The sequence below is a fragment of the Setaria italica genome, chromosome VII (genome assembly GCF_000263155.2).
Source record: "Setaria italica strain Yugu1 chromosome VII, Setaria_italica_v2.0, whole genome shotgun sequence".
Lineage (NCBI taxonomy): Eukaryota > Viridiplantae > Streptophyta > Magnoliopsida > Poales > Poaceae > Setaria > Setaria italica.
In genome coordinates, this window is record NC_028456.1 from 28,363,313 (window position 1) to 28,376,805 (window position 13,493).

The 13,493-nt window shown below is 47.0% G+C and overlaps 2 protein-coding genes across 2 annotated transcripts; both read right to left on the reverse strand.

Annotated features, from left to right (window-relative positions):
• Positions 1–976: 976 nt before the first annotated feature.
• Positions 977–2,379, reverse strand: LOC101773591 (RING-H2 finger protein ATL74). The gene has a single exon (XM_004976552.3). The coding sequence runs from the start codon at positions 2,020–2,022 to the stop codon at positions 1,435–1,437; it is 588 nt and encodes a 195-aa protein (XP_004976609.1). The 5' UTR covers positions 2,023–2,379; the 3' UTR covers positions 977–1,434.
• A 4,334-nt stretch (positions 2,380–6,713) lies between these two features.
• Positions 6,714–12,814, reverse strand: LOC101773999 (protein S-acyltransferase 21). The gene is made up of 10 exons (XM_004976553.4): positions 12,494–12,814; positions 10,690–10,803; positions 10,503–10,605; positions 10,200–10,399; positions 9,546–9,614; positions 9,368–9,439; positions 9,100–9,228; positions 8,434–8,514; positions 8,137–8,328; positions 6,714–7,864 (listed from the first exon to the last, which is right to left on the reverse strand). The coding sequence occupies exons 1-10, from the start codon at positions 12,536–12,538 to the stop codon at positions 7,025–7,027; spliced, it is 1,845 nt and encodes a 614-aa protein (XP_004976610.1). The 5' UTR covers positions 12,539–12,814; the 3' UTR covers positions 6,714–7,024.
• Between the last annotated feature and the right edge of the window lie 679 nt (positions 12,815–13,493).

The window sequence follows — 13,493 nt, forward strand, 5'->3', positions numbered from 1 at the left end:
TTATCGCCTGCGATTAAACTAGCGTGTTCATTGTAGCTTTTGCACGCAGCTTGGTTGGGGTTGAGAGGATGAGGTTGACCTCAGCGTTCCTGCAGAGAATTCTTTTGCGTCTCTTTTTTCTCCCTTTTTCTGCCGACTTGGCACGCCACGCTTTGCGCTTTCAGCGCTTAAACAAAGCGGCATGTGCGCTATTAGGTCTGGTACGGTGGAGGGTGCGCTTGCATTGCAGGTGTTGAACTCCTTCCACCAATCGCAAGGAATTTGACTTGTTGGCTACCTAGATCAATAGGACATCCAATCAATAAGTGAGTCTAGCTCAATTGGTTAGTGTAATCACCCAGGTTCAAATCTTCTCTACCTTCTTGTGGCGCACTCTTCTTAATGAAAAAAGGCCAACTTGAATAATGAAAAATCGCCTAAGAGGAGATTTTTGTTAGGACGTCCAAGCAATCGTCACGCGTTGGACTCCGGTACTCGTCTTCGGACGTCCCCATTGGAAGATGAGGTGAGAGCGACAGAGACCATCATGCAGGCCAGGCGCAATAGAGCCAGGGACAGGGAGTGCTCGTGGCTCCGCGTCGTAGGCGGAGGAAGACAAAGCGTGCCACGGTGCCGGTCAGGGTAGTGTGCCGCGCGATCGGGTTTGCTGGGAGCGTTTTGTCATGTCGTGATGATGATATGATCTCTTGTGATTGAGAATCAACGTGACGGCGGCGCGTCTCCGGTTTTGGGTCTCGAGCGAAACTAGCGTCGCCGCCGCGGTTAGGGGAACAGAGCGGTTTCGCCAATGATGATGGGTAATGGGTTTGTTTCGTCTGTAGCGCCTGCGACAACTGACAAGTGCAAACTGTAGAGCCGCCCTGCACTGCAGTTTGCAGGGGCATGGTGTGGGAATTTCAGATCGACACATTCTTGGCATCGCAACTCTGATCTTTTTTTCTTTTTTAAAAAGTGAGCAGAACCATAACACTTCAACTTCATCCATCCAATTTTGATGTTTATAAAGTAGATCGGTACCAGCAGCCGAAGCTCAAAAGGATTGGTAGCATACATCCCGAACGACACCTCATGTGACCCGAGACTGCGAGAAACGGATGGGGCAGAGCTGTACGGGCAAATAGCTGTACGAAGTATCTCCCTGTTCATTGATTTTTACTTTTTTTAGGTGGTGACAGTGACACATATTCCCTCACTCAGGAACCAGCTCCCAGCACCGAGAAGATAAGCATCATGCAATTCCGAGCAGTTACGCCATGCAAACTACATTTCTCCGGATTCGCCTATGAAATAGGACCACCCAGATCAGAGAAAGCTTTGCGCCAACCCAAATTTCCGAGCGGTTTGCTTTTGGATTGGTCGATTCCTCCGGTCTTTGTCTTCTTCTAGCTCTAGTAGCCTCTCTGCTGCCGGTCAGTGCTGCACGGCTGCAGCTGCCTACGGCAGGAACGGCGGCACGCCGTTGTAGGAGGTCGGCTTCCAGCCGGCGTCCCCGGCGTGGGGCCGCGCACCGCAGCGGCGGCACCGCTCGCCGGGCGGCAGCCGGAGGGAGAGGATGCGGCGGCAGGAGGGGCAGGTGGAGTGCCCGCGCAGCCACTTGTCGATGCAGGCGGCGTGGAAGCCGTGGCCGCACGGGGGCAGCACGCGCACGGCCTCGCCCTCCTCGAACTCCGCCAGGCAGATGGCGCACTCCTCCGGCGCCTTCTCCTCCGCCTCCGCCGCCGCGGCGGCCTCCCCGGACTCCTCGTCGCCGCCGCAGGCGGAGGAGGCGGCGGGCGCAGGCGCGACGTACGGCACGGTGGGGATCTTGCGGAGCACCGACTTCTTGACGCCCCTGTTTGCGGCTGCGGCGGCGGGGTGCCTGGGCCCGCGCCCGCACGCGCACCGCGCCACGAGGCCGATGCCGAGGACGGTGATCATCGCGCAGAGCAGCGAGGCGAGCACGATGACGACGTCGTGGTCGCTGGGGACGTCGGACCCGGGCGCGCTCGTCCCCCACATCAGCCTCCTCGCCGCGCGGTGCATCCTCTTCTTCCTCTCGCTCGATGGGCGGCTGGCGCTGTTGGCTCACGGGCTCTCTCTCTCTCTTATCCGTCGCAGGCCGTGGCAGGGGAGGAAGGTGACAAGTGTGGGAAGTGGGAACTGGGGATCGGAGCGAGGGGGGTGGCCCTGCCTTTTATAGAAGCAGAGCCCCCTGCCTTTCTCCTCTGCTGCGCACCGGAGGAACAGAGCAAAGCCGCAGCAAAGCACCCCGGGGTTTAGGGTGTGTGGAAGAGGGAATAGTGTGTGATCTGACGTGGCTTTCTTACGTTTTCGGCATTTTTCCATGCTGTTCCCGGTGATTTTTGCTTTCAGTCGGTTCGTGTGGGAATATGCTCCGGATATCTTCGTATTGTTTGCCCTTTGCAAGAAGCTTAATGCTAAACCAACTCTACATAGCGTGGAGTACGTCCAACTAAGGAAATGTAGGCGTTAATAGTTATTGGACTCTAAACGTAAGGCAATACGTCATTTGGTTATGATACACACCACCTTTCTAAAATTTAGAAACATCTAGAAAACCCTTATGATACACACCACCTTTATAAAATTTAGAAACATCTAGAAAACTCTATGGGTGAAGAGTACAATATCCTTTCTAATCAAGTAGTGGTAGCTGGATAATATTTATCCAGAGATAATTGAATTAAATGAGGATTTAGTAGTCGTGAGAGTGGTTGTATTGATTGGCTTCCTATTCTTCTCACCATCACCGCATATTAAACATTGATTTAAGATTGGAATCACACAATTATCTTATCTGTTCTTAGTTTTCTCTTATTGGCGGTTAACGTTCTTACACTGTTCTTCCATTAGCAATGAAATATAGCACAAGAATTTCACTTGCAACAAACATCCTATGGTGTGTTCTCTTATTAGTCTACGTCCACGAATCAAGTCCCTACGATTCATTCTCCTACCGGTGACAAAAGGAAAACGCGAGAATTCTATATTTCCTACGGTTCATCCGCGACCCTTCCTGCCGCCTAGCGACCACCCAACGTGCAGCGAGTCCAACGAAGTCAACAAACACATACAGAAACTGACTCTCGGAGATGCCGACGATAGTATCCGATCCGAGTTTGGGGCAGTTAGCTTTCAACCAGCATCGTGGCTGGCAGCATTGGGGTTTTTCCGGGCCCGGCCGGGCCATGTGCTCGCGGTGCGCCCGGATCCCAAACCGGCTGTTCTAGCCCCGGCAGGCCCCGAGGGGGTGCGCGTCACGCCATGGGGGTTTCGGTTGGCAGCTTTCCGCTTCCGTCGTGGGCGGTGCGCCGGCCCCCCGGTGATCCCGCTGTTCTGCCCCCGGCCGCCCGCTCGAAAGCAGCCTTCGTAAATGCCGCGATCGATCGCCACCGTCTCACTCACTCACTCACCGACCGGCAAGGCGAAAATCCCTTCCGGAGGTTGCCTACCCCGGTGGACATTTCAATGGCCATTGGATCTGGGATCAGCGGTGAAGACAGGGAGTTAAAGATTAGATGGAAAGTGAGTGATTAGCGGGTGCATTACCTTTTATGATTTTTTATTTCTCCCGTCTCAGCCCTTCACCCGACGCTCTCTCTTCTCCCTCGTTTTCCTCCCCGCTCTCTCTTCTCTCTCTCACATCTGGTCATGGTGTTGCCGCGTCGGTGAGGCCAAGCTTCGGCGTTCCCCACTTTTGTCCCGGTGCTGGAGGCATCCTTCCCCGCGTTCTTCGCCGGTGAGGAAAGCTGACATCGTTGACGGTGCCACATCTGCTCCTTCCCGAGTTCTCCCTCGTCGGATCGATGGAGGCAAATGCATCTTCCTCTCCCCATCCCTCCCTCCATTCATCTCCCTCTCCCTAGCATGGTATGTTTCGATTTTGTTTTTAGGTTCATGTTCAAGTAACAATCATGCATTCTCCGATGCTTCCATTGTCTTTCTTTACCTTGTATTTTTCAAGTGAGCAGCAATGTCTTTTACTCCGATCCATCTTGCAATGTGAGTTTTTGTGGCTTCACTTGATTCTGAATGGAAGATGAGGCGTTAATGCATCTGCACACAACCAAATGAATCTGTCAAAACTTAGGCAGAGGTTGCAATTTGTAATCGGATTTTGTATGGCATTGCATGTCACATGGATGATGGATTTTGAGAGAAAAAGAGACGTTTGATCTTTTGGTTGAATTTGTAGTATGTTTAATTTTCTTTTCAGATCTCACTTCTTTGGAGTTTAAATCATACGGAATTTATGTAATTTTTAGTTCACTGGAATCTATTTAGTGCATTTTTGAATTATTTGAATGCTTTCCAGAATACGTGCCCTAAATTTCTTTCTAGAAGCTCTTTGTTGTGTGCAGATGCATTTGTAACATTTTTTTTTTGAAATTACTGCATTTGTAACATGGAAAAGGAAGTTTGCTGGAATTATTTGGACCTTGAGTCCTGGAACCTGGATGCCATTTAGCATGTGAAAAATACCTTTTTCTTTCTTTATTTTTTGCACGGAGCGAAGGATCAGTGTATTCAATTCTCTTGCGAAATATGTTTGACGTTGAGTAGAGGATGTGCGATGATAAATTTTGCATTTTCCATTGGCTGGAACTATTGTGCAAATAATTTAAGTGCCTTAATTAATTTGTTAGTATGCACTGTTGGCTGTTGCTTCATACATGTTACAAAATCAACAAGAGCTATTGTGATGTGCAGATCAATAATTTGAATTTTTTTGTTTAAAACGTGTACCAGAGAACATGTAAGGACACATACTACTCTGTAGATGAGTATATACATTTTTTGAAATTTGGTATTTCAAATAATTTATTAAAAACAGATTAATAAATCCCAAAACCCTTGGGAAAAATAAAATAGTTCCTTGGTCCTCCAAGAACTACTCTGCTAGTAAAAAAATAAATTAGCGAAAGTACCTCGGTCCTCCGCACGGCTGTTCACTCGCACAGCCGCACGTCTCTCTAATCTCTACTCCCTACGTTTCCAAATTGTAGATCATTTTAATTTTTTTGAGAGTCAAATCATTTTATGTTTGACCAAAATTATAGAGAGGATTAAGAAAGATTTATAGCACCAAATAGATATACTATGAAAATATATTTAGTGAAGAATCTAATGGTGCTTATTTGGTATCATAAATGGTCATAGTTTATTGTATAAATTTAGTCAAACTTGAGATGATTTGACCTCCAAAAAATTTGGAATGACTTACAATTTGGAACGGAGGAAGTATTACTGATGTTATTAAACACGCGCCTGTCGTGGCACGGATCTCAATGTACGAATCTGGACGGTGCCGGATAACCACCTCCCGGGTAGATAACCGCAGAATTGCCGGCAAGGCGTTTCCGTCTCGCTGATACACTTTCCGCTAAGGTTATGAAGTGGCGTTGGTCAGTGTTACTTGCGCCCGTGTTACTTGGGATCTTTAGCGGCGGCGCCGGTGAAAGCCGGCAAGCCGCGGGAGGTGTCGTCCGGAGGCGGCATTCGCCGGTCACGCCGTTGGCATGGAACGATGATGGTCCTGGTGCAGGGAACCGCCGACTCGGCAGCCTTATCCTCAATCATCCTTGATCGATTAGCTATTCAGACGCAGATTATCCATCCGATTTCTGAGCTAAAATTTTGTCTATAAATCCAGGAGCAATCGTGTTTTCAAAAAATCCAGGAGCAATTATCCTCGCATGGAAGCTACTGTAACCTGCAAGTGATTTTCGCGCCGGGAAATATCTGCAGCTTATCTTTCAGAAAAGGACATACGTATCCCCAGCTTGGGCCAGCACTGGGGCCGCGTCCTGGTCACCAAAGAGCTCTCGGATCACTGTTGTCCCCCCCGGGAACCTGGGCACCTGGAGAAATGAGACGTGACACGGGGCGCACGATCCGGTGCGCCGGTTTGCGAGAACAGGGGGCATCTTTTCCTACGGTGTGTCTGCGGCCGCGGCCGGCCGGGCCCGAGCGATATTTGTCGACGATCGCCACACCGCCTCCGGCGCACGTTGCGTCGCGCTCGAGGAAATGCCCCCGAGCACCAACTCCCTTCGCCACGCGGCGCACGGCACGCGGCGAGGGGGGAATAATCCCGCGGCACACTCCGGAGATGGATGGAAGCGTGTGCACTCGAAAATGGCCGCGACAGGTTTGCATCGCACGCACGGGGATAGGATCTCTTCACCGAGCGTCCGAGCATGGTGCTCAGGAATCAGCAAAGGCCCATTAAACATACGGGAATATTACTATGCCAATTAAACATACGGGAAGAAAGAAACATCCACTTTTCACTTTCACCACGAGGGAGCGCAGTAATACATTGTTTCAGGTTCTTTTCCAACACATCATGATATCAACTTGGAGATCAATAATGTCTCTGTCACGTGCAGGCCAAGAGCATTAGCCGGGTGACAAGTGCCGGCACTTTTTATCCAAGAGTGGCTCGTGTTGAGGGGAGCCAAGCCAATGCCGCGGAGTCACCACCACCCACTCCGTTATTCCTCGCGGACTACACGAGTTCCGCAGCGAAAAGCCGCGAGGAAAGTGGGAGTAAAATATGATTGCAGTGCAGCCACCCAAATCAGCTCGTGCAGGTTAGTGCACGCGGTGCCCTTGCCCTCATGTCGATTTGAGGAGATAGCTTGGACAGTTGACAATATAGTAAAGGATTATCCATATATTTTGACTGGATACTCCACCAGGAAATCAGATAAGGGAAAAATCGATCCAGATTAGCCAATAGATTTCTCGCATTTGTAGTTATCGAGTTGTTCTGGAGAAAGCCAGGAGAAGCTAATGATGACAGAGAACATCCTTATCACTTCACTGCTACTCATCACTTCCATGACTTCGTAGTGTTATAAGGTTGCCAAAGCCTAAATTAACCTCAATTTCCATCGACCGGTTACAAAAAAATCATGACCTACAATTTGTCAGATGTAACAGCTACGAACTATACATTAAATAGCCGAGCAGAGAAACATGCGTATCAGGAGTTTACGCCAAAAAAAGGTAATTCATCTCACGGTAACCTGGAGAGCTGATCTTTCTGGGGGTCACTGGGAACGAACACTGGAAGCTGCTGCGGCCGAGCCCCGGTAGACCGTTGGCTCGAGCCGCCAGGATCTCTGAAACTTCTTGCTGCAGGGTCTGCAATCAGAGGACCGCCAAAGAATATAGACTGCCCGGTGTACAGAAGGTCAGGACGGCCTGAGCGAGAGCTGGATCCCTGGTTTGCCTGAGCAGACACGAACCTGCCTGCTTCCTGATCCCAGAAAACAGATGACCGAGAAGATCTTTCTGCTTGTGGTTGGGGGTAGGACCTCCTGGCGTTGCTGGTTTCGGAGACAGGCGCCTCGTTGACACTGGCTTTGGCTGAGAATGGAGACCTGTTTGCTGATGTCTGATAGATTGGGTTGAAATGCTTGGAGGGATGGTGCTCGGCTAAAGGAGTTGGAGTCCGCGAGTTGCTCTGGAAGCTGCTTGGTGTCTGGGGATACAGCTCGATGTCATCTGCGCTTGCTCTGCTGTGTGGATAGGAGGGCATGTACTGCGAATTCCCGCCAGACCGAGGATATCTGTGCAGTCCAGTATCAGCACTTATGACACTGCTTCTACTGCTCAGGTTATCACTGTCTGCCTCATACTGGTTGCGGGCATTGATCGATTTCAGCACGGATGAAGAGGCTCTGGCTTTTGCTGCTGCTTTCATGGCCTCGTTTGAATCCAACTTTGCAAGCTTCCACGCACTGATGCGGACTGGGCGTTTAGGAAGGTTTTTGGCTCTTTCAGCTGGGTCTGTGGTATCAGGATCAACAGTTGAAGGAACTCGTCCAGGTTCCAGGTGTGGGATGATTTCGTCCTGCGATGTGATGCAGACAGGATCAAATATATGCAGGATGACTCGCTCAGAGGGAAAAGATAGGCACAACTTAGAAATGCGGATAACTGTGGCAGGCAGAACAGCACCAATTTTGATAGATTATCTTAGAAGACAGGGTGGATTTCTGATAAGATTTGTTGAAGTTGAAAGAATAGACTGCACAGCAAATTGTGGTGCCTTCAATTATATAACATAGACACAAGACAATGGTACTAAGGAAAGTTGACATGGCCAGAAGTATTGCATCATACCTGGTCAATGAAGATACGTGGCGGAGTGCACCATGCGCCTTTGTAGTGCCGTGCAAACGAGCTCCCACTAAAAGCAGTTGGTGCAGAACTCATTGGAGACGATGCCAAGCTTTGCTGGTCATCATTGACAGAAGGTCCAGGAGGTTCACTCTGAGCCCTCATGGCCACAACATATTCATAGGTTGTGATGCCCTGCACAAAGTGGCGCAGCAAAAGTAACACATCCATGTCGCATTCCTGGACAAGAACCAACAAAATGGGGCAGGAATAATGACAAGTGATAACCAAGTGACTAACCTTCCGGATTAATATCATATGGAAGAAAAATAGCTCTCCTAGTGGCACTGAAGCAAGCATAGAAAGAGCTGTACCCAGGGCCTGGAGTCAGAGGTTTCTTTGTCAAGATTGTGATAGCTTACCAGCCATACCATGCAGTACATACTTCATAAATGATTGACTATTGCAGAGCAATCCCAGTTTGAAGGATAACTGCCAATTAAATTTGACAGTGTATGGTACTGCTTAATATAAAATCTATCTTCTTCAGCTATGTTAACCTTTCTCTCTTCTTAGTGAATGTGTACATAATTGGCATGCACCTTGTATTTCCAGCTAAGAGCTAGACCTTGGTAAACTAAAGATTAAGCATAATACTTTGTTTGGACAAAGACTAATACTGTTGTTTGTAGCACTGTGGAATGCATTTTGCACTGGCTGCGTTGACTAACAATTTCTGCTGCATAAAAGTTAGCAATTTGGTCTGTTTACTTCCTGATAAGATTTACCCTTTTTTTTCATAGTAAGTTTGTTGAAGTCAATTATCTTGTCTTACCTCAACAGTGGTATGATAAAAATTGCAAAATTACTCTAGTTTAACAAAATGTATATGAAAACTACTAGAACTATATAACCGAAAACTCACATTTTAAAGAGAAACTAGACTAAAAAAAGGCTAACACTTACCACAATGGTTGCAAAGGGTGCTCGTGAAAGTCCATATCCCAGCTTTTCCCCAATCTGATCTTCTATGGCTGTCTTATCAGTGAAGCAACGAACAAAAACAGCAATACCAACTCCACACTCAACGGCGAGCTACATTAAAGATAACGACAATCACAATTTTAAAAAATAACGCTTTTGGAATATCAACTCAACACAAGCTTATTGACATTTAAAAGAATGTGCATGTTGACAATTAGAATTATCAGCATTCTAGGATTTTTCAACATACCCAGGCAAGACTCACAGCCATAAGGCATAAAAATGTGATATAGTTTTTTCTTCCAACACAATTGTTCAGCCACTGCACCAAAAGATGAAAACAAGGTTCAGAGTTAAGGAAAGAAAATTCAACAGAAACAGGAAAAGCGAACAAAACAAAGTCAATTAGAGAATATTTAATATAATACCCGGCAGTGATGATCAAACCCATCAACGCACTTGTCGCAACTTCGACAGTGTTTACTATGTTTGCGCACCTGTATCAGAACATAAAGGAAACGACACTGAGTATCAACTGAAACTTTTGGTTGGTAGCATCTGTCCAGACATAAAGTACACTGAAGAAGTGAAGATGAATACAAAATGCAAAGAAAATCAACCATCACTGCAGACAAGGATGCCAACTGCTGACTTTGCACCAAAAAAATAATAAATAAAGAGAGAAGTCACTAACAGAAGTATTGCATAGTCATGAAATCTTATAGAGGAGGCATTTGCTTTGCTTAAATAAAAACTTAGTTGCATTGAAATTTTTTATCTAGTTCTGAAATTGCAAGGACATTCCACATGGTGCCACACTTTGAGAGCACCTGATACTAAAGGAATAAAAAAGATCGATAATAATATTTTTATGCCCCAGTTCTTAGCATTTATTATGGTATAACCAGCAGTTTTGGTTTAGGTATTTGTACTTGATAAATTGGCAAACTAGAAGCAAAGACTGCAAGAATTTAGAGTTCAAGCATTTTCATAATATTACTCCAGTAAGAAAATAAATTGGGTCGGGGCCCAAGCAGGGCACACTATCCATATCAAATAGGGTTGGAGCTGAGCATAAGTACCTCCGCATTGCAAAGGGTGCAAAAGAGTGCCTCTTCACAATAGTCTTCTTGTTGGTTAGTTTCATCCTCTTTGCGGCAGTCCTCTATTGTAAAAATAGCACAACAAAAACAAGCCCTTCCTAAGCACGACTTATTCTTTTGAATACCCTCGCCATTCCTCAATCCTGACTTGCCAGCTTCATCTTGAGTGTCTACATGTGCTTTTAACCAGGAGAAGATGTATTAGTAAACAAAGAGACAGCTGGTAACACTCAATCAATTGGTCAAATGTGAATAGAAGTATTGTTAAGGAACGAGATATACCTTCTGATTTATAAATTAGTGTGCCATCCATGGAAATCAGGATGCCAGGGTCAGCCGGATCAATCGCAGTACATCTAACATATAGAATCAGCACGGATAAGGCCTGACAAAACAGAAAATGAATATCAAAACACTAATCAGACGAAATCTACTCAGTTATCCAAGCAAGGTTAGGGAGGAATCTTACCAGAAAACTATAAACACCCACAGCGATATATTGATATAAATCCTTCCCAAGAAATGGAGAGAAGAAAGCATAGAATGCTATACAAAGCAAGAAGTACACTGTTATAGCCACCACCTGAAAGAAATATAAAAAAATATTATCCATTCTCTCCCACTGATAAGGACCTAGACAAGAAACACATTGCCTGCAAAGACAGGATTACAGGAGGATGTACAAATGCAACGAGGAGGCCACAAATTCAACAGAGGTAGAAGGCCAAGATTCCCATACTGTACACAACAATCCCATGATACCGTCAAATTTACAAATGGGGCTTAATTTTTATAATCACTTCCAAGAGAAATTAAACTTTTTAGATAAGACAATCACAGTATATCAGACGTTGCAAGCTTCTTCTAAAGGACAGTCATAATAGCTCATAGTTCATAGCCGTTCCCTGAACAGCTTCCCTTTCATCTGGACTTTACTGACGAAGGGAAAGAGGCGAGCAGATGAACATAAGTGGGATGAATTTGTCTGCGAGTGGATCCAAGCTATTGCAAACCTAATGTTCACTGGAAAAGAGTGAAACTGCCTACTTGATAGCATCTCGTGGTCTACAATTTTGCCAAAGATAAATGCTCATATTACGCTCATAGTTCATGATTCAAAAATGCTGGTCGCTAATCACTATTCCATGACCTACAACATCCCACCAGGATACCATTGATCTCTGATACTGCATCAACTGAAGTACAATACTAAAATTCTACAACAAATCCAGAAAAAAGCTTGGTAGCAACAGACTTGACAGAGATGCCAAAGCTAGTAACTGGGTATTGACAAACCCACTACGACCTTCAAATTCACTAATTCATTTTTGTAATTTAAAGCAGCACATCTGATTTCACGCATCTGGCTGTAGAACAGGCAAATATTACTTGACTGATACAGTGACATAAAGCTAAGGAACAGCATAATAGTGGTCAGGACCAGATCCAGATTAACCATACCAAACAGAACGCGTCAATTATTATTTTGGAACACCGGAAGCATCCATCCTAGTAGGACAACATGCAAAGGAAAGTACAGTTATGCATTTTAACAGCAACCCCTTAAAATAGAGTCCATGAATCGAGTAGAGCATGCAGTTAAACACAATGTGACTAAATCAAGTTATTTGAGAGTAAAGTAAAAGTGCAAGAAGGAAGAAGACAAGGAGAAAAATACGGAGGAGGGCAGCGGTGCCGAACTGCTAGGTCCAAGTCCGACATCACACCTGGGACGAAAGAGCAGAACAGCCCAAGAGAATACCAACAAAAAGGGACACTTTTATTGGAGAAAGCGAAATGCCAGATCAAAACAAATCAGGTATGCCGCACGAGATCGGAATGTAGCGCTGCATAAAATTCAGGTAAACCTGCCGTTTAGGGGGAAACCTTAACCAAAACTAAATCCATGTACTACTGCGCGTCAAAAAAAAGGAGAAGAAACAGAAGCAATCAAAACTAACTGCCATGGCGCTTCTCCAAGTACAGAGCCGCGCAGACGCACCGGGAAAAGATTTCAGTGAAGGGCAGCCCATCACATCAGATCACATCAAACTACGCCCGCGCAGAACATTCCTCGTCAAAATATGAGAACATCGAACGGAAACGGCGCCAGGAAATTGGTTCCCACGTCGCGCTAGATAGACCGAAAACTGCCCCACTTCCGCCGCGAGCCGAACAGAGCGCGACGGGATCCACGAGCACATTGCAAGCCGAGGCTGCACGTACACAGAGGGTGACAACTCATGGCACGGGAGAAGAGAGCGCGGGCGCACCTGCAGGGTGTGGGCGGGGAGTTGCCACCCGTGGCGCCGCGCCATGGCGGCCGCCCGCTGCAGCAGAAGGCAGCGACGGCGGGAGGAAGGAAGGGTGCGTGCGGCCCCGGGATCAGCGGCGCGGATGCTGCATTGCGGCGCGGCGCGAGATCCCGAGCCCGCGGACGAGGAGAAAAAACCCTAGCGCGCCCCGTACGGCCGCCGCGGCGCGTGGCTGGTGTCAGAGGCGAGGGGCGGAGCCACTGGAGAGGGAGGAGGAGGACTGGGCAGAGAGCAGGGGACGTGGTCAAGACGTGAAGAGGTGCGGCGACGGCTTTGGATTCCTTCCTGTACTAGTCCCTGCGCTTGGATTGGGCCGTCCGTCTATTTGCAGTTGCTGCGTGGACTGCGAAGAATTTCCCCCCCTCTTTTAACCATCTTTTTTTAAAAAAAAACATTTATTTTTTTTGCCTAGTAAGACTTTTGACTGAGCAGTGGACCCTCAGAGGAACTCCAAGAAGCTGCTAATCTTACCCCAATACTTTTTTAAAAAAAGAGAGGAAAAATGAACTCCAACAGTTCACCTAAACCTTCCCAAATTTTTTAGCAACGCTAAAAAATAGCCTGCCACCGCGTATATTTTAGTGTTGGCATTCCTCCCCCAATCCTGATTCCCGCACGCCCACACGTCCCCTCCGATGGGTCCAATACGATGACGTGGCCTGTGTTTGAAATATTAGAGGCTATTTATTAGCGATCTGTTGTAGACTGATATGTTTTTGAGGGAAATTTTTTTTTGAGAACTTCCAATACATAGTTTTGGGGAAGAATTTTTTAGGATACTCTTGAAGTTGCTCTAAGACTTTTGACTGAGCAGTGGGCCCGAGGCTCCAGTGCTGCGCACGCCTGAAGCCGGCCAGGATGAATTATCGGACGATGTTACTCCAGTTGAGATCGTGAAACATTTCATTTGCGTTTCTGCATGACCTGCACCTAGGGGTGGATAACGAGCGAGCTGGGC